The sequence below is a fragment of the Muntiacus reevesi genome, chromosome 1, assembly GCF_963930625.1.
Source record: "Muntiacus reevesi chromosome 1, mMunRee1.1, whole genome shotgun sequence".
Classification (NCBI taxonomy): Eukaryota; Metazoa; Chordata; class Mammalia; order Artiodactyla; family Cervidae; genus Muntiacus; species Muntiacus reevesi.
The window spans coordinates 48,341,688-48,361,585 of NC_089249.1; the positions used below are offsets into that span (position 1 = coordinate 48,341,688).

Genomic DNA, 19,898 nt, shown 5'->3' on the forward strand with positions numbered 1-19,898 from the left:
AACTACCTTGAGTGTGATGGATGGACTCCGCAGTGGTAGATAAAGACAGAGATTGTCTACCTGGTGACCAGAACAACAGCAGTCGTGAGTTCGGGTGCAAGACACACCATCATCTGGAGGCAACAAGGTCTTGGTGGTTGAAGGACTGAGCAGAAGCCTATGGTGGGGGGGCGGGCGGGGTTGCTAGGGAAACAGAGATGCTTTGAGACCTTGTTGGCCAAGGCACACTGTGCTAAGTGTGTGGCCTGGTTCAGCAAGCATCAATCCCTGACGTTTGTGAGAGTCTCAGTGAACAGGTAAGACAAGGACTGTCTTAGTCCCCAGTGATGTGTTCTTTCCTGGAGGGGTCACATGGTGTCACGGGGAGAGGATCCAGTTCCTGGAGGAGGGAGGAAGCAAGAACAGGGCAGGACCACCCAGGCCAAGAGGAGGGGGCTTGGCGTCTTGGGAGGCCAGGGTCTGAGGCAAGACCCTAGGGTCAGCAGGAAGATCAGCTCAAGGCGAGCATCTGTCTGAGTTTGTTCTGGCTGCTATAACAAAATACGGTGGACCAGGTGGTTGGCAAACAACAGAAATTCATGCCTCAGGGTTCTGGAGCCCAGGATGAGGGCACCAGTGTGGACGGCTCCTGGTGAAGGGCCTCTTCCGGGATGCTGATGGCTATCTCCTCGCTGTGTCCTCAAGGGGTGGAAGGGGGCTGGGAGTGCTGTGGGGTCTTTTATAAGGGCACTCACCCCATTGCTTGGTGGCTCAGTGGTAAAGAATCTGCCTGCAATGCAGGGGATGCAGGTTCGATCCCTGGGTCAGGAAGATCCCCTGGAGGAGGGTATGGCAACCCACCCCAGTATCCTTGCCTGGAGAATCCCATGGACAGAGCAGCCTGGTGGGCTACAGTCTCTGGGGTTGCAAAGAGTTGAACATGACTGAGCAATTAATGCTTCCAGTTTCACAATCCCATTCCTGAGGGCTCCACCGTCATGACCTAAGCACCTCCCAGAGTCCCCACCCCCTCATACCATCACCTCTGGGGGATTAGGGTTCAACTTGTGAATTTAGGGGAACACAGACATTCAGACCATGGCAACTTCCTCCGTGGGTCAGGGCATGGGGCGCACTGTGCCCTTAATGGCGAGCTTCTGAGCTTGTGTGTTGTGGAGCAGGATGTCCAGGGTCTTGTCGTGACCCACATGGGCCTGGATCTGGCTTAGCCTGGAAGGGACCCCTGTTCATCCTCTAGCTGCAGGGATGACCTCTAGCTCCAGGCTGAGTGAGGAGAGCAGGGCTGACACCAGGCTTCATGGTTGAATGATCCAGCTGCCATCTGCTTGTCATTGTCAACATGGTTCCTTAAGTCCAGCTCCTCCAGATCCTTCTCCTCCTTCTCCTCCTCTTCCTCCTCCTCCACTTCTCCCTTCCAAAACTCTGCCTAGTTCTGGATTGTGTGTGGGGCTACAGATTCCTCCTTACACTTCACCAAGCCTCTCCTAGTTACAGGGTGGGCTCACTGTGTGTACCTGACACACAATTATTGTGTCAGATTAAAGCCTCCAGTTCTTAGGAAGAGGCTGCATTTGTGACTTTGTTTAAATAGCACTAGTACCCTGCTCCTGAAGATCGCTACCCTGGGGGCAGGGAAGTGACGGAAGGAGGAGAGGGGAAGAAAGGACTTCATTTTCTGACACCCGTCGTGTTCCTGGAAGGCATTGTACATACAGTGTTTCATCCAGTTTTCACAATAGCACTTGGCCGTTCCTTTCATTTTATTTATGAGGAGTCTGAAGAGGTTTAGAAACTTCATCAGTGCCCATGGTTAGTAGTGGCATGTGTGTGTAGACACACACACACACACACACACAAACACACACCCGTGCTGAGTTCTGCTTTAAGCATGTTATGTACGTTAGTTTGTTGAATCCTCAGAACAACCCTGAGTGTGTGGTGGTCTCAACCCTCCCACAGGCCCAGGGGCCTCTGACTGAGCAGTGAGGCTTCTGTGTCCTGGCTGAGACCACAGCAGTCCACTCACCAGTAATACATAGCTGTCCTTTTGCCTCGGGGAATTCTAAAAGTGCAGGGAAAGGAGAATAAAACACACCAGAGGTTCCAGAGGATTTTAAAATCAACGCACCCACCCACGAGGATGGCGGGTTGCAAGGCATGGTTGTGGGTGGGGGGGCAGGTGGCAGTCTCTGGGGATTAGCGGGGAGACAGTGGGAGCAAGCTCCTCGCTCCATGCAGGCCCACAGGCAGGAGCAGACCTCTGCAGGTTCACCAACTTTGGGGTCCCACTTGCTTTTTAAATGAAAAAAAAAAATTTTTTTTTTAAGAATTGAAGTACCACCAGGAAGTCCTGAGTCTAGAATTGTGCATCCAGCTCTAAGCCATCCTCTGCACAGGCTGTATCTGACCGCTAAGGAGAGGAGACGGGGAGGAAAGGAAGAGGCGGGGGGAACCTCAGTACCAGAGGCCGCCCCGACCCCACAGATTCTTTAAAGAGGAATGTTTTGGGTTTACAGGAATGGATCTAATTTCCCATCAGATGTGGACGACGTGTGTTTTCAGAGCGCAGGGTGGAGGGCTCCTGTATGGATTCCGGGCACCAGTGCAAGGGGAACTGGCTTCCCCACAGCTAGAGTCTGCACAGGAGTGGACTTGCAGAGCAAGGACATGTGTGGATGCATGTGGATGTGTATTATGCACGTGGGTACATGTGAATACATGTGGACATGTGTGGATGCACATGGGTGGCAGGTGGGTGTGTGTGGATACATACGGATACATGTAGATGTGTATGGATACATGTAGATGTGTATGAATGTGTGTGGATACTTGTGGATGTGTGTTGGTGTGTGTGTATGCATGTGGATACATGTAGATACTTGTGGATACCTGTGGATGTATGTGGGTCGGTGTGGATGTGTGTGGATACATGTGGTTACATGTAGATATGGTGGATGTGTCTGGATATGTATGGATGCATATGGATATGTGTAGATGTATGTGGATGTGTGTATGCATGTGGGTGCATGTGGACACGTGGATAACATGGATATGTGAAGATGTGTGTAGGTACATGTGGACACATGTGGAGGCATGTGGATGTGTGTGGATGCGTGTGGCCACATATGGGCTGGGCTGGGACCTAGGCCTTCCTGGTGGGGAGACTACAGTGCTGGTAATTGAAATCTGGCCCAAGAGTCAGATCTGCTGGGTTGTCTTCCTGCTCTGCCACCAGCTCCTGACTCCCTGGGTGGCCTCCTGCCCATTGCATGTGGGGGGCCAGGGGAAGGGTGTGGTCAGAGTTGATTCTGCCATTGTCTGAGGCCCCCTCCATGAGGCGAGCAGGAACTGTACATTTTGTCTGGGAAGCTGAAAGATGGTGGGGGGCTGCTGCTCATAATGCAAACGACGTGAGCATGCCTGTAGCCCAAGTTTGTAGAACAATTCATTCCAGTTACATGGAACTATTATTAGTAACACTGCTACTTATAATAGTTTTTTATAACTGGCAAGAATTCCTTCCAAACTTGAGCTGTAGCTACGAACATTATCTCTTTCATTTTTCCAGTTAATCCCTGAGCACTTATCTATCCTTTTAGCAAGAAGCCCATTCGTTCCTCTCCCTTTTTTTGAGTTTTCTAAGAACCCAGCACCTTCATCCGTGAGAAGGAAGGGAGTCAGGGTGATCATGCTCTATTGACCATGTTTTCCCTCCAGGCCCCTTCTCCCCACCTCTCTGCCGAGGTCTGTGCCCCGAGGCCCAGCAGATTGTATCATGGGCGCCCCCAAGCCTGACTGTGGGCTGGGTTCAGCCGATGGGAAGCAGTGGAAGGAGCTTAGCGGGTAGAGGAGATGGAATTGGGGCCATTTCTCCCTGATTCACCCTCGCCTCTAGTGAAACTGTGCCTTCATTAACATCCCTTCCTCTGAACCTTCTGGGGTGAATTCTGAATTCTGTTTCTCGCTGGGATGCTGACCATTTAGACCGGGTCAGGCCAACATCCATGTTTAAACAGGGACATCCCTGGAGCGTGACCAGCCCTTCACTCCCATGTCTCCTTGCTACAGCACGTTGCTGCTGGATGCTGGCCTGTCCAGGGAAGTGGTCCAGGGAAGGCTGGACCACTGCTGAGCTGGTCCTTCCTCACTGCAGGTGCCAGACCGGCCACTGAACTCTTCAAGGAAGCATGGTCCTCTCCATCGAGGGTTTACGGCTATGAGGGTGCCCTGCTTTCAGACATATAATACCTGTATCCCCACCCCCACACCGTCATCTGTCACACAGACCCAGATTCCCTTCTCCCCGGAAACCCACCCTAGCTGTATACAGCCTGTCTTCATAAACTTTCAAAACACAGTAGGTTGAATGATACCTCATCCCAGCTCTCTTTGAGGGAGGTGACCCTCAGTGACTATAAGACAGGGGTCCTCATCACCCTAAGTGATGCCACCCCAGCCCTCTAAGAAAGGGGGCTGGTCAGAGATGTTGGGGTAACTTCCTAGAGCTTCTTTCACCAAAGAAGAGAAACACGCGTACAAATGAAAGGTCTAACAGAGTGCCTGTTACACTGTCTTCCTGACAGCAGATGTTTGTGACTTCAGACTGCACCTGTGTAGCTCAGGGAGCTCAGCCTGGTGCTCTGTGATGATCTAGAGGGGTGGGATGGGGGACAGCGGGAGGGAGGCTCCAGAGGGAGGGGATATATATATATAAATGCTGTGTGCTCAGTTGCTCAGTCATGTCTGACTCGGCGACGCTATGGACTGTAGCCCACCAGGCTCCATGGGATTCTCCAGGCAAGAATATTGGAGTGGGTTGCCATTTCCTCCTCCGAGGGATCTTCCTGACTCAGGGTTTGAACCCATGTCTCCTGCATCTCTGATATATGTATACATATATCTGATTTTCTTCCTTGTGCAGAAGAAACTAACACAGCATTGTAAAGCAGTGGTTCTCCAACAGAAAAAGAAAAGACATGCCCCAGGGGGCTGACACTTGGGGCTGGACTGGGAGCGCACAGTAGGTCTCCAGTCCCTTTGTCTGGGGGGCCCGCAGTCACCTTCCTGACTCTAAGGGCGGGGCCCCTTTGCTGGAATCTCTCCAGGGCTCCAGGAGTGTCTCGGGAACACCCATCCATAATCTCGCCCTCGAGCAGTGCACTGGCTGCCTGGTTACCCAGCTGGCTGGCTTCTGCCAGGGTGATTCCCTCCCTGTGGCATAAACAAGGCAGCAACATCACACAGGAGGCTGGGCCGCCTCCCTCCCCACCCGCACCCCCCTACACACAAATACAAACCCATGCACACACACAAATGGAGGGAAGACCAGATGGTTGGGCTGTCAGGAAACAGTACTATTTGCAAAAGCTGGATCTGCCCTGGGGGAGAGGTGGGAAGCCAGCGGCACCTTTGCTTTCTGACTCAGCCTCCATTCCACCCCAGAGTGGTGTTAGGGCTGGAAGTGGCTGAAATTCACACCTGGAAGTCGCCTCAGTTTGTCTGGTTGCCGCCATGGATCTGTATCTGCTGGATCGCTGGGGACACCCAGTTCGGACGAGTTGCTCTTCCAAACTTCCGATTCCGCAGCCGACACCCCCTTGCTCGTCATGCTGTTTCCATATGACAAAGATGGCGCTCCAGGGACTTTGAATTCTGAGCTGGCCCCCTGGGACTCACTTGGGCTTTCATACTAATTATTTTCCAAGGCAGTTTACAGCTGGGTCATTTATACTCATATTTTTTCATGACACAATGCACCTGAGGTTTAACACTTAAAAGAAAGAGAGAAGGGTAAGGGCGAGGCGCAGGAATTCTATCTCATGGTCCCTCCTGGTCCTAAAGTCTGCCCTCTGTCCCAAATCCACTCCAGCTGGTGAAATCCAGATAGCCTCCAGTCAACCTGGGGTGGCTTCCTGGGGGAGGTGAGGTTTCAGGAGCCTGTGAAGGTGGAGAGAGGTTGAGTTCTGCCTTCTCACGCTGTCTCCATGTTGACTGCTCCTCTCCATCCGTCTTATTGTTGTTTAATTTCTCAGTCGTGTCCAAATCTTTGTGACCCCATGGCCTAAAGCCTGCCAGGCTCCTCTGCCCATGGGATTCTACAGGCAAGAACACTGGAGTGGGTTGCCATTCCCTCCTCCAGGGGATCTGCCCGACCCAGGAATGGAGCCCATACCTCCTGCTTGGCAGATGGGTTCTTTACCACGGTGCCACCTGGGAAGCAGTTGATGTCTAAAGGCTTTTTATTTGAAGTTTTATTTAACACAAGGCTGGGCTGTTTTCTCATGGGCTCAGATGGGGACCACTCCGGCTTCTGTGTCCTCTCAGGGGATGCTGCCCAGTGTTCTGAAGTGCCCTAGTTGTCCTGTAGACATCATCCCACCCTGAGGGGACCCTGCAAAACCTGTTCCATCTCACCGTCCCAGGCAGGTGAGGCTCCTCGTGTTTGCTGTTGAAAGAGACCCATTCTAAGATAGGCATGATGTTATAAATCAACTCACTGTACTTCAATTTTACAAGAGAGAGAGAGAGAGACCCAAAGTCACATGGAGCTCCTGGGCCCCCACTTACTCCCTCCCCTGGGGCTGTGTTCCCTCGGGGGGCCCCCCTTCCCCAGAAGCCTCAGCAGAGCACCCGGCATGGCCTGCCTCATAGCTTCTCTGCCGTGGGCCCCCAGCTGATTTAGTGGACTATCAAGCAGATTTGGATTGTTTATTGGATATGCCCATTATTTATGGTGGCTCACGGCCCTAAAAGCATAGGCACGGGCTGTTTATAGAAATAATCCTAATGAATAATAACCAGGCCCATGATTTATTAGGATGGAAGAAGGGAGCCACTCATTTTCAGTTGGAGCAAAATGCTCTGAAGGGACCAGATTCTCCTTCCAGAGAGCTTGGAGGAAATTCCTGTATGAATTGGGAGATCTAAGTACCAAGAGTTCAAAGGCGATTATAAAAGAAAATCAAAGACATGTGCCTCTCTGGACCTCATCCCTAATCCCCTTCTAGCCACATTTACAAGGTGACTTTTCCAGATTTTCAGATCCTCAGACCTGTTTAAGTAATATCACCTGATTACTTTTCAGGTGACATCAGTTTTCATTTTCTTACCCCCAAATTACTTAAAAGTGAGAGACAAGATGTGGTTAAGTTATTGCTGAATTGACCGCTTCAGGTTCATGAAGCAAAGACTCAAATTCCTGTTGAAAATGCCCCCTCCCTCCCTTCTTCCTTTCTTCCCTCCTTCCTTGCTTCCTTTTGTTGACTGAAAAAAAATGTGCAGCCTAAAATTTGAGAAGTATGTTTTATTCAGTGGTCTTTCTGAGGACTTAAGCCCAGAAGGCAGCCTCTCAGTTGGCTCTTCGAGATTGCTCTGAAGAGGTGAGGGAGGAGCCAGGATAGATAGGAGATTCTGCAACAAAAGCCGGGTAGTCAGAATAGCAAAAGATGATTGTTAGTTGAAGAAAAGCAGATACCTGGAGTTAATGAAGCTAGTGCTTTTTTACGTATGTCTGAGCTCATTGAAATCATCCCTTTGACAGGCACCTTGGCTACCTGGGGCCAGGACCCTGTGTTCTCCATCCTGAGTCCCCTCAGGGTGCACAGTCCAGGGTGGCTGTAGTCATCACTGATGCACCTGATGTGGGGTTAGTGCCTTCCCTCTGTCCCTGAAGAGCATGGCCCAGTAACCTCTTCTGTTTGCCAAGCTCTTTGTCACAGTCTGCGTGGACCCCTCTGAGCTCTCTGCTCAGCTGTCCATGGAGCTCCATGGGTCTCCAGTCTTCTGAAGGCACCAGTGAGGTTTCTGCTCAGTGTTCCTCAGTCTCCTGGGAACATTGGTTGACTCCCTGCCTTGACCTGATAGAACCCATGGATGCTGTGACTCCCGAGGCAGAGACCTTAGACTCAGATTGTGTTTGTTTCACTTGCTTATCTGATGAGCCTCCATCATTTGAGTGAATCAACTCAAGATGTCTCAACCTGTGCCAAGGACATACAGGGAGGGCTTTCCTGCTAAAGACAAAGGAGGAGAAAAAGAGGAGCAATGAATGCCCTGGTGCCCAAGCCAAGCCTTTGGTGCTTCTTGACTTCTGTTCACTGGTCAACAAACCATTTTGTCAGGGATGTTTGTTCTAGTAAAATCTTCTAGAAGTGACAGTTGTGCCAGTAAAAGCTGAATTCCTCTTGATGAAGCAGGAGTTGTGGGAGGTTGTTCTTCTTGCTCAGACCTCTCTTTGAGGAGCACAGTGCAAAACTGTCACTTTCATGGATCAGAGGAGGGAAGTGAAAAGAGACATGTATTGATTCTATATACTCTTGACCTTCTGTACCTGGTAAACCATTTGGGACCTCACAGAAGAAGTCAGTTCTAATGTCCCAGAGCAATGGATCTCTGGGTTTCTACTCTGGAGGAGTAAACAGACAGATAATGGCTCATGTCACAGGTTCACCACTCTAAGGAGGTGAGAAATCTGTCTGATCAGCTTTGATTTTCCCTTTCAGAGGTTCCAAAAACAGAGCAGACATTTGAAGAGCGCCTGATCCTCAAAGCTTTCTTACTGAAGTTTGTCAATGCCTACTCACCCATCTTCTATGTGGCCTTTTTCAAGGGAAGGTGAGTATCTTGGTGCCATATGCAGAAGGGCAATTGGTCACAAAGACAGTCCTCCACTAGAGTCAGCCTGTCCCCATTGTCAGCTTACATCTTCAGCTCTGTGTCCCACTCCTATTGCCACCTGACTGCACTAATCATGTTGGATTAGCATCTTCAGATTCTGATAACATGGGGAACTCTTCACTTATTTGGCTCTGGCCCTGAAGGGTTAATCCTAGAGGAATGTGTGTCTCCCAAGTTGAGGACATGGCAGGAGAAAACTTCATGTCCAGCCAGTGATTCTTGGGTCTTGCAATGCAGATCTGATGCTATCTACCCAGGTCAATGTGGACTTCATAGATTAGGATACAGTCTCCCACAAGACTGCCCTCACTTCAGACACTACTGCAAGCTCTGGGACTCTCAGGTCACTGATGGTTCTGCCTAACTGGCTATAACCACTGACCCCCTAGGGTTTGATAATTCACTGGAGCAGCTAATAGAGCTTGGGATGTGCTGTCTCTAAAGTTACAGTGTTATTACGGCAAAGGGTTACAAGTCTGAACTGGCAAATGGGAAAGACACATAAGGCAAGGTCTAGGAGCCTCCTGGAAAGAAGCTTACATGTCCTCAGGATATCAGCTTCCTGGCACATCAACATGCACCACCAACCGCTCATCCAGGCTTCAGTGTCCAGAGTTTTTATTGGGGTCCCATTATCCAGACATCATTGAATGAATCATGGCTCATGTAATTGAGTCCCTCCAGTCCCTCTCCCCCACCTGAGGTCAGGCTGCCTTTACTTGGCTCAAAGCCCCAACTCTAATCACGTGGTTGGTCTTTCTGGCATTGGCCTCCATGATTCTGAATGAATGGAAAAAGAATTGTGGTACATATATACAGTGGAATAATAGTCGTAAAAAATAACAAAATTAGATCAGTTGTAGTGATGTGGATGAGCCTAGAGTCTGTCATACAGAGTAAAGTTAAGTCAGGAAGAGAAAAACAAATATGATATATTAATGCATACGTATGGAATCTAGAAAAATGGTACAGATCTTATTTGCAGGTCAGGAATAGAGATGCACATATAGAGAAAGGATTTGTGGACATGATAGAGGAAGGAGAGGATGGGGCAGGGATTGAGAGAGTAGCATTGACATATATACACTATCACGTGTAAAATATGTTTTAATAGTTAGTGGGAAGACACTGTGTAATACAGGGAGCTTAGCTCAGTGCTCTGTGATGACCTAGAGGGTGGGATGGTGGGTTGCGGATGGGAGGAAGGCTCAAAAGGGACGGGATATATGTATACATATAGCTGGTTCATGCTGTTGTTCAGCAGAAACTAACACAACATTGTAAAGCAATTATACTCCAATCTAAAAAATCTTAAAAAAAAAAAAAAGAATTACCTTACTAGCATAAACTTAGGTCTAGTCCCAGGGGACCACCATGAGTAACAAAGACACTCCTATCAGGAAATTCCAAGGATTTAGAGGTTCTTCCCAGGAACCAAGGACAATGACCAGTCATATTCTTTATTATATAATAGTCCTGGGTATAAATCGCTTCTGATAAGTATCATTTGTGGTCAGATCAACTAGGTACCGCCAAGATTTCCCCTTAGGCATCAGCTAAGTCAGGAAGCTTCCTTAGAACCGAGAGCTCATCAAGCAGGCAGCGATAGCAAGACTGTCATCGTCCACACTTTATAATTTCTTATAAATGTGTTTGTGACCCAAACCACTACTCCTCAAGACCTCTGCACTTGAGGCTCGTGAAATTATAGTAGCAGAATGGGTCTCCATATTAATGATTATATACTTCTTTGGTGATTTATGTCTAGATTTAATATAAATAGAAACTTGCATACATATGATATTCCAGGGGAAAAAAATCGTAGGGCTCTGACCCTTAGATAAACTTGTAGTGTACTGAGAGGAGAGTCTTGGCAGCAGCACACTGCCGTCTGCAGTAAGTGCTGTAAGAAAAGGTGGAAAGAAGGTGTTAGGGGAACTTTTAATTATGAACAGAGACGGGAAGACTGCACCAGGAGGGGAAGTCAAACTGAGCCTCCAACAGATGAGCAAGATTTCAGGATATGGGTGAGCAAATAACATTTCAAGAAAGTAGGATTCTTCTATTGGCCTGTCTGGTTCCATGGTTGGCTGGTACCTTTCCACCTCCCCCATCTGCTCAATCTTCTTATTCCCTAATAAATTAAACTCTTAGATCTTAGAGGAGGAATGAGACAGGCTTCTTCCATTCCTTTGAGTATTTTCAGTAAGAAGTCTGAATTTTTCGTTTCTGGTCTCAAGAATCTCCACTTGCAGTTTTAGTGCATCTTGGCCTTCATTACCTGGGAAATCAGAAGCCCTTGTGGAGGAATTGCAGTCAGAACTCAATTCTTTTTTTAAAAATCCATTTTATTTTGTATTGGAGTATAGCTGATTAATGAGCAATGTTGCGATAGCTTCAGGTGGACAGCGAGGGGACTCAGCCATACATATGCATGTATCCATTCTCCCCCAAACTCCCCTCTCCTCCAGACTGCCACATAACATTGAGCAGAGTTCCCTGTGCTATACAATATGTTCCTGTTGATTATCCATTTAAAATATAGCAGTGTGTACGTGTGCATCCCAATGGATAGTTAGTTATAGAACTCAGTTCTTGACACAAGTTGAGGGAGGAAGTTGTAGGACAGTACACTTAAAGGCAAAGAGGGCATGGCAGCCCACTTGGCTGGGAAATCCCGTGGACAGAGGAACCTGGTGAACTGTGGTTCACAGGGTCACAAAGAGTTGAATACGACTGAATCGACTTAGCATGCATGCACCTGCTAAGAAAATCCAAACTTCGTTGTGTTTAGGCTCTGAAATGATCACACACACACACACACACACACACACACACACACACACACACACACACACACACACACATACGACCACACCCGGCCTCAACCCCTCTGCCCTGGGATGTGACCTAGTCAAAGGTGACCCCTGGTGTTATAGGTGATTGTTAGCTGATAACAGGTGTGAACTCCTTCCCAGAGGAGTAGCACCGCCCTGGCCAGTTCTTCCTAGGAGGACATTGGGCAGTGACTGGTCCACTGGGAAGACACACCCTCGGGGCAGCCCTGCCTTCCTCTCTCTTTCCCTAACTCTTCCCACACTTCTCCCTTCCAGGTTTGTCGGTAGACCCGGAAGCTATGTTTATGTGTTTGATGGTTACCGCATGGAAGAGGCAAGTATAGCCGCTGGTGTTTCCTGCCTGGCTAGTGGCTCGTAGGTGCCCCTCCCGCCCCAGCCCCATCCTTATATCCCCACTGCAGCCTGGCTTAGCTCACGCCCTTGCCTGTCTGATGCCCCTTCTTGCATCTTCTCTTCCCGCAGTGTGCCCCCGGGGGCTGCCTCATGGAGCTGTGCATCCAACTCAGCATCATCATGTTGGGGAAGCAGCTGATCCAGAACAACATCTTTGAGATCGGAGTCCCGTGAGTAATGAGCTCTGCTCACCCCGTTCGTGGCTGCTAGGGCTGAGCCTGGCAGAGTCAGACTTTCAGCAAGATCTCAAGGCTTCTGCTCTTCTAAGATAGGGCTGTTCTCTCCTCTGTCCATGCATGCTCAGTTGCTCTGTTGTGTCCAACTTCTTTGCAATCCCATGGACTGTAGCTCTGCCAGTCTCCTCTGTCCCTGGGATTTCCCAGGCAAGAATACTGGAGTGGGTTGCCATTTCCTACTTGAGGGGATCTTCATGACCCAAGGTTTGAACCCATGTCTTGCATCTCCTGCACTGGCAGGTGGATTCTTTACCACTGAGGAAGCATTCCTCTGTCCATTCTCCAATAGCTTCCCCATGACGTAGTGCCCCTCCTGCATGTTTTGTTTGCCAATTTGATTTGGGATTATGGAGACTCAGCAGGATTAAGCACTTACTTCCCTGATGACTCAGTGGTAAAGAATCTGCCTGCAATGCAGGAGACATGGATTTGATCCCTGGGTTGGGAAGATCCCCTGGAGAAGGAAACCCATTCCAGTATTCTTGCCTGGAGAATCCCATGGACAGAGGAGCCTGACTGGCTACAGTCCATGGGATCGTAAAGAGTTGAACATGATTGAGCCACTAAACAACAACAGCAATTAGTACCCATAACAGTAAGTGACAGAGCTGAGAGTCAGATATCTCTGACTTCAAAGTGCATCATGCTTTTAATGCTGTGTCCTCCCAGTGAGCAAGTAAAAGAGCCTTTCAGTATGGTTGATGGTACTTCCCAGGTGGTCCAGTGATTAAGACTCCATGCTTCCACTGACAGAGGCTCAGGTTCAATCCCTGGCTGGGGAACTAAGTTCCCCCAAATTAAAAAGAACTATAGTAAATGGGTGAATATGAAAGACTGAACCCCAGTGTAATCATTTAGAAAAATCTCTAAGGAACTGTGGCACACATGGTCTTAAGAGGGGAAGGATGCATAGCTGGTGAAACACAGGCTGGATTTTCCTGTGGATTCTCCCCCCTCCCCTCCCACATGGTTTTATACAGATTTCATACAAGTCCTTCTTTGGTTAGGTTTTGCATTGAGATAGTCATGAAACTAAACACAGACACACATCCACTGGACCCAAAAGTGTATGCAACCAGTGAAAATCTACCTTCAGGCAGAGAAAATATGGCTCTCTCTGCCTTTCATTTTTATGGCTTTTTGTTTATTTATTTTTTTTGGTGTAAAGAAGTCTATTTCAGGGGATATTTTCAGCTAGCCTGGCCTCAGAGAGCCAGGAAATGACAGAGAAAATTGGGGTAACTCTTATAGGCTGAGCCAACCCTGTTTAGGAGGACTGGATCGTTTATACCAGACTTGGAGTACTTTGCAAACTTGCAAGATTATATCCATTCTGGGATGCATTCGCCAGACAGTCCCCATAAGGTTAAGTGAAGATACTGCCACTTGTTCTGTCTCCCTCTTGGAGATTTACTCTGCATATTATTTGAATGGTTCTGAGAAGTCCTGCAGTAAAGAAACTGGTTTAATCCCTTTCTTTCCGGCTACATTTGTTCATGTCATTGAGCTGGGGTCTCAGTGGCAGACCTTGGAGTCCACTCTGACTAGTGTAAGCAGCAAAGGAATTTGAGAGCAATATGAACAGAATATGATGTGAGGGATAGAGAGCCAGGCTCTGAGCTGCAGGACCAGGAACAACACTGTCCACACTACAGGAGGGCTTGCAGGGAATGCTACTGCCTCCATCTCTCAGCTCAGATGGCTCAGAGTGAAAAATGAGAATTGGATATCACAGAGCTAAACCCACAAAAACTGCAGTCTGAGCCTTCCCAGCTGTCTTCATCAGCTTGAGTTGCTGTAACAAAATAACATTGACTGGGTGGCTTAGTGCAGACATTAATTTCTGAGTCCTGGAGGCCATGAAGTTCAAGATTAAGGTGCCTGCATGTTTGGTTCTGATGAGGACTGCCATCCCATGTAAGCTCATGTGACCCATTCTCTGTATGTATATGGAGAGAAAGAGCTCCGGCACCTTCTTTTTACAATATAAGGGCACTAATCCCATCATAGGACCCCACCCTCATGGCCTAATCAAAACCGAGTAAGTGAAAGTGTTAGTTGCTGTTAGCTAGTCATGTCTGTCTCTGTGTGAGCCCGTGGACTGCAGTTCACCAGGCTCCTCTGTCCATGGGATTCTCCAGACAAGAATACTGGAGTGGGTAACCATTACATTCTCCAGGGGATCTTCCCGACCCAGGGATTGAACCCAGGTCTCCTGCACTTCAGATTGCCAGTTAGGACTTCATCTGATGGATTCTGGAGGGGACTCAGTCAGTCTGTAACACAAGCCTCTTGGTTTAACCTATACACAAAATGTTTGAGACTTCCCTGGTGGTCCAGTGGCTGGGACCTCATGCTCCCAATGCAGGGGGCCTGGGTTTGATCCCTGGTCAGGGAACTAGATCCTGCATGCTGGAACTAAACCCAGCACAGCCAAATAAATGTTTTAAAAAGAAGATCTACGGTCTTTAAAAAAAAATTTGTATGTAATAAAAATATATATGCAATGGTCCTTATCTTCTCAAAGATGAGTTTTTTTAGTTTGGGAGACAAAATAGACTGTGTGTGACTGGGCATTCTCTCTGTGGTTTGACTCTGTCAGAATTCAGACAAGTGAAGGCCAGGCATTTCAGAGCCATCAAGGAAGACTTCATAAGCAGGCAACTGTCTCTAGGTCTTGAGAGAAGGCTGTCACTGTCATATGTAACCAGTTGGTCTGACATTTAAAGAAACAGTTTCCCCTGGGTGTGGATATCTTCTCTAAACAAACAACATACAGATTTATCAGAACACTTCCTAACTCGCTTGTGGCTTAAAGAAGTTGTGGTGGTCCCCTGATGGGACCTGCAGCATGCCAGGGTCATAGCAGGAGGCCAGAACCTCTCTCAGTCTGCTTAAGGTCGCTGAGCCCTAGCTTCCTTGAGCTGATTGGGACAATTAGCAAATAAATATGTTCCAACTCCTTTCTCCAGGAAAAGCAACCCTGGTCACTGCTATAGGAACAGCAACTGCCTGAAAGGTCCCCAGAGGAAGCTATTCTTTTGTCTTTCTCAGAAACACAGAGAGCTAAAATTATAATGGAGAAAACCAAAGTTGTCTGGAAAGAAAACCCTTTTTAATGAGAATCCTGCATATTCGCTCAGAACACTTTGCTGTCCCAGTGCTCAGACTGGGTCTCACCATCACCCACCATCAGTCAGGCTGGTTTTCTGTCCCCACACTGTGACAGCCTCAGGGGGCACTTGGGCAGGTGATCTTTCTTGGAGGAGATGGAGGAGAACATTGATCAGCATCTCTGTCTGCTTAAGCCAGCCTCTGGTCCTCAGTCAGGAAATCATCAGTCTTGAGAAGCTCAACCCTCTGAAATAATGCCTGGGTCTCAGCTTTCTGATTGACAGTCATTCCGTGATAGTCATCAAGTAACGCTGGGGGGACACATGGTGCCTGTGGTCTAGGAGCTTAGCATCTCAGAGAGAACACATTTGTTATGGACCAACATCCAGGACATATACATACTGGAGAAAGATGTGCCCCTTTGAAGCTGTGAGACCAGCCCATCCACCACTGCTACAAAGAATAGTCGCCCATACCCTCCAAACATCTGGGGAAAACACCTGTCTTTCCAGTACACTAGATGGAATTAGATGCAGCTTGTGGGTGTCAGATGCCCATTTTTTCTTTCCTGGGCATCTGTTCTACCACTTAGCCCATCCACTCTGCACCCAGAAGTCTTTTTAGAGTATAAGAAAGGAAAGAAATCAGTCATGTGTTTGGACAGTGTGTTGGATGTTCCCCAACCATCAATCCCATCAACTCCATGACAGATGAAACCTACACCGGGCTGTTTTCCTTGCAGACTAAATTTTCTTCCTTATGCTTGATGTGTGCTTAATATGCCACCCTTTAATTGGTGGCATTTGCATACTAATTCATAGAACTGTGAGCAAGTCACTTCCTATGTCTCACTGTCCTCATCTCTTGATGAAAAGGATTTAATAATTCATAATATATAGCAGGATATACGGAGAAGGCAATGGCGACCCACTCCAGTACTCTTGCCTGGAAAATCCCATGGACGGAGGAGCCCAGTAGGCTGCAGTCCATGGGGTCGCGAAGAGTTGGACACGACTGAGGCGACTTAGCAGCAGCAGCAGCAGCAGCAGAATATAATGTAATATATATTTAGTATGTAATAATGTAATAATCTCTAAAGTATTGTCATTTCAGCTCTAGCATTCCATGAACCTCTCCTCTAGTCAATAAACTGGTCACTGTTGATTCCAAGACAAGTCACTTCTATTTCAGAAGATTTTTTCCTCATTTTAGTTCTTAGTCTGTTGCTCAGTCCCTAGACTGTGTCTGTTTGTGACCCCATGGACTGCAGCACGCCAGGGTCCTCATCCTTCACTACCTCCCAGAGTTGCTCAGATTCATGTCCGTTGAGTCGCTGATGCTATCTAATCATCTCTAGTATGTTAATGGACACATATAGCCTAATCGGGTAGTTGAATTCAGGGATGTAGAACAGAAGTTCTTCCACCAAGCCTTGCAGTCTGTTATCTTCAAAGTGAAAGGAAAAGTCGATCAGTTGTTTCTGACTCTGCGACCCCATGGACTGTAGTCCTTGGAATTCTCCAGGCCAGAATACTGGAGTGGGTAGCCTTTCTCTTCTCCCGGGGATCTTCCCAACCCAGGGATCGAATGCAGGTCTCCTGCATTGCAGGCGGATTCTTTACCAGCTGAGCCACAGGGAAGCAAAGTTCTCAGTAATTCTACAGATTGTGACTTGCCTTTGTTCGCTCAGTCACCGTGATTTTGGTTAATAGGTCTTCCACGCTCCCCTCACAGCCCACTCTCAGTGGATTAGACTCATCAAGCCAAAGCTCATGCCCCTGGCAGTATCCTTATATATGACAGAGTTGAGAAACATAAGGTAAGCAAGAAAAAAATGGGGTCTTTAATAGGCTTCCCTGGTGGCTCAGGTGGTAAAAGCGTCTGCCTACAATGTGGGAGACCCAGGTTTGATCCCTGGGTCAGGAAGATCCCTGGAGCAGGAAATAGCAGCCCAGTCCAGTACTCTTCTCTGGAAAATCCCATGGACAGAGGAACCTGATAGGCTACAGTCCATGGGGTCACAAAGAGTCGGACATGACTGAGCCACTTCACTTTGTCACTTTTTAACAGGCAAAAGAGAAATGACAGTTGAGCCTGATGATGAGGAAGGAATATTATAAATTATAAAAACTGGATCTAATGGTCTTTAATTCTTTGATGGAGGCAGTGCATCTCTGTAGGATAGAGATTTTTTTTCAACAAACCTGAGTTTAAATCTAGACATTATAAAATACTCACTGTAAAACCTTGGGGAAGCTATTCTAGAAAGATACATGGTTATGTAAGATACATGGTTATATACTTGCTTATATACTCAGCTTTCTAGAAAAGAGAAAACATGGGCAACTGAGAAAGGAAGAGCCGTTCTTGGGCGTCACAGGCAGCCAAGGTGTTCCTGAGTGTCACTGGCTTTTATGTTTATAAGTGATGCTGTCTGAGTGTTTTAAGTCCAGGGAAGAGGCCTTGTCAGGACTCAGGATGACTTTTTTCTCTTCTATTCTGGGACCAAAGACTTGTGGCTCATGGTGGCTCTTAGGTACCTTCAGATATCTGCCTCCAATTTTTTTGTTTCCTTCAGGGAGATAAATATTAAACTTAGAGGCCAGACTTGATTTTTAAAAAACAAAAGCAAGTCTGAGGAGTTGAGTAGGTGATCATACTGAATAAGAATGTTTGGTAAAAAATATGATTATACATATAAGATTGATCATCTTTTACATTCATTGTCTACTTCTGAAAGCAATTTTCTCGAGTCGTCCAAAGAAAGTTTTAACATGTTAATGACTATCAAACTGATCTTTGTTAGTAAGCCAGGTACTTGGCTCTAACTTACCACTCTGAGGATGCAGTGTTCGTCTTAGATTCCCTGTGTGTGCATATGTGCATGCTTGTGTATTGTAAAAAGCACCACCGCTACAATTCTGGTGGCTTCTCACGTCGACCAGCCCAGCAGCCTTCTTTATTAGATTGTTTCCCAATCTTTACTCACTGTCAGCAGCTTCTAAATTGTTTTCCATTATTTATCTAGACACAAAGAGTGGAGCATGACTGAGTGACTTTCACTCACATTTACCTAAACAGCCATTGCATATTAATTTCCTCTAAACCAATTCACTTTTTAAGTCCATCTCATTTCTGAAAATGGAAAACTAACCCTATCGGTCACCCTGAATAGCAAACAACAGTAGAAAGAAATACAATAAAAATGATCCATTATTAATCATTGATCTTAGTGTAAGATCTGCATTCTCTTTATTGAAAAGGAAGCCACACAAGTGCCTTGGAGCTATTAACAGCATACCAGGGGTGGACTGGGGTTTTCTCCAGACATGCAATCAGAGGGATGGGCTGAGAACAGTAAAGGAAATAATTCTCCCAGGTCCGCTAAGGAGATATAAGACCAACTCTAGTGAAAGTGAAAGTGAAGTCGCTCAGTCGTGTCCGACTTTTTGTGACCCCATGGACTACAGCCTACCAGGCTCCTCAGTCCATGGAAGTTTCTAGGCAAGAATACTGGAGTGGATTGCCATTTCCTTCTCCAGAGGATCTTCCCAACCCAGGGATCAAACCCGGGTCTCCCACATTGCAGGCAGACGCTTTACCCTCTAAGCCATCAGGGAAGCCCAAGACCAAGTCTAGAGACCTTCCAAGAACATCCCATGGACTGTGAGTGGAATTCATCCTTTGCTTGGGAGACATTGGCTTAGAGCAATGTTCTCACCTCTTAACCCCATGGATCTCCACAAGGCTGGCACAGATACCAGGTGTGTCCATGAATACTGTACGCCTGCCCTTTGGGACCTCAGATAAACATCTTCAGCTTCCAGACTTCTCCCTTGTTACCCCTAAATCTTGTAGGGGCCCCAGTCAGGGCTCCCATGAAAGGCTAGCTCTGTCCCGGCACTATCCAAACAGAAGCATGTCCCTGGAGGTGTAAAAATGAAGTGCTTTCAATGAAGGCAGCAAAACTGGGGACAGTAGGTGATTCAAGGGCAACTCTGTAACCAATGAGGACATGATGATAAATGAAATTGAAGTTGTGTGGTCTGGCCTTGAGCTCTACCCCCTCATGCAGCCCCAGACTGCTCGGGCCTGACAGTTGTGACACGTGCTTTCCAGAGGGGAGGCAGGTGGTTTTCAACACAATGGGACTCAGAATAACGCTCATTGGCAGCTCCTTCTGATGTGACTTCAGATGTGGCTGGTGTCAGGGCAGGATCCAATCTTGTGCTAGTTATTACCTGAGTCCTTTGATGGGGACTGTCCTCATCTCCCTCACCACACACACACACACACACACACACACACACACACACACCACCACCACGTTTCCCATCTGTGTTTGCGCAAAATGGACTTCAGATCCCAAAACACACCATAGTACATCCCAGTTCCTCACTATAATTTTATCTCAAATTCATCTCCAGTATCCCATGAAGCAAATAGGAAATGGCCTTTTATCATTCATGGAGATGAATGTGTGTGTGTGTGTGTGTGTGTGTGTGTGTGTGTGTGTGTGTGTGTGTGTGTGTGTATGTGTGTGAAAGAGAGAGAGAGAGAGAGAGAGAGAGAAGGCTAAATGCTGTCTTCCTCAGGTGTCAGATTCTTTCCTGAGTAACGT

At 47.5% G+C, this 19,898-nt stretch overlaps 1 protein-coding gene across 1 annotated transcript in view; it reads left to right on the forward strand.

Annotated features, from left to right (window-relative positions):
* Positions 1-19,898, forward strand: part of ANO2 (anoctamin 2) — a 324,331-nt gene that overhangs the window by 260,236 nt on the left and 44,197 nt on the right. The window contains exons 17-19 of the mRNA XM_065923366.1: positions 8,502-8,613; positions 11,790-11,847; positions 11,997-12,097. Coding sequence (XP_065779438.1) covers positions 8,502-8,613; positions 11,790-11,847; positions 11,997-12,097 — 271 coding nt within the window. The remainder of the gene's footprint in view (positions 1-8,501; positions 8,614-11,789; positions 11,848-11,996; positions 12,098-19,898) is intronic.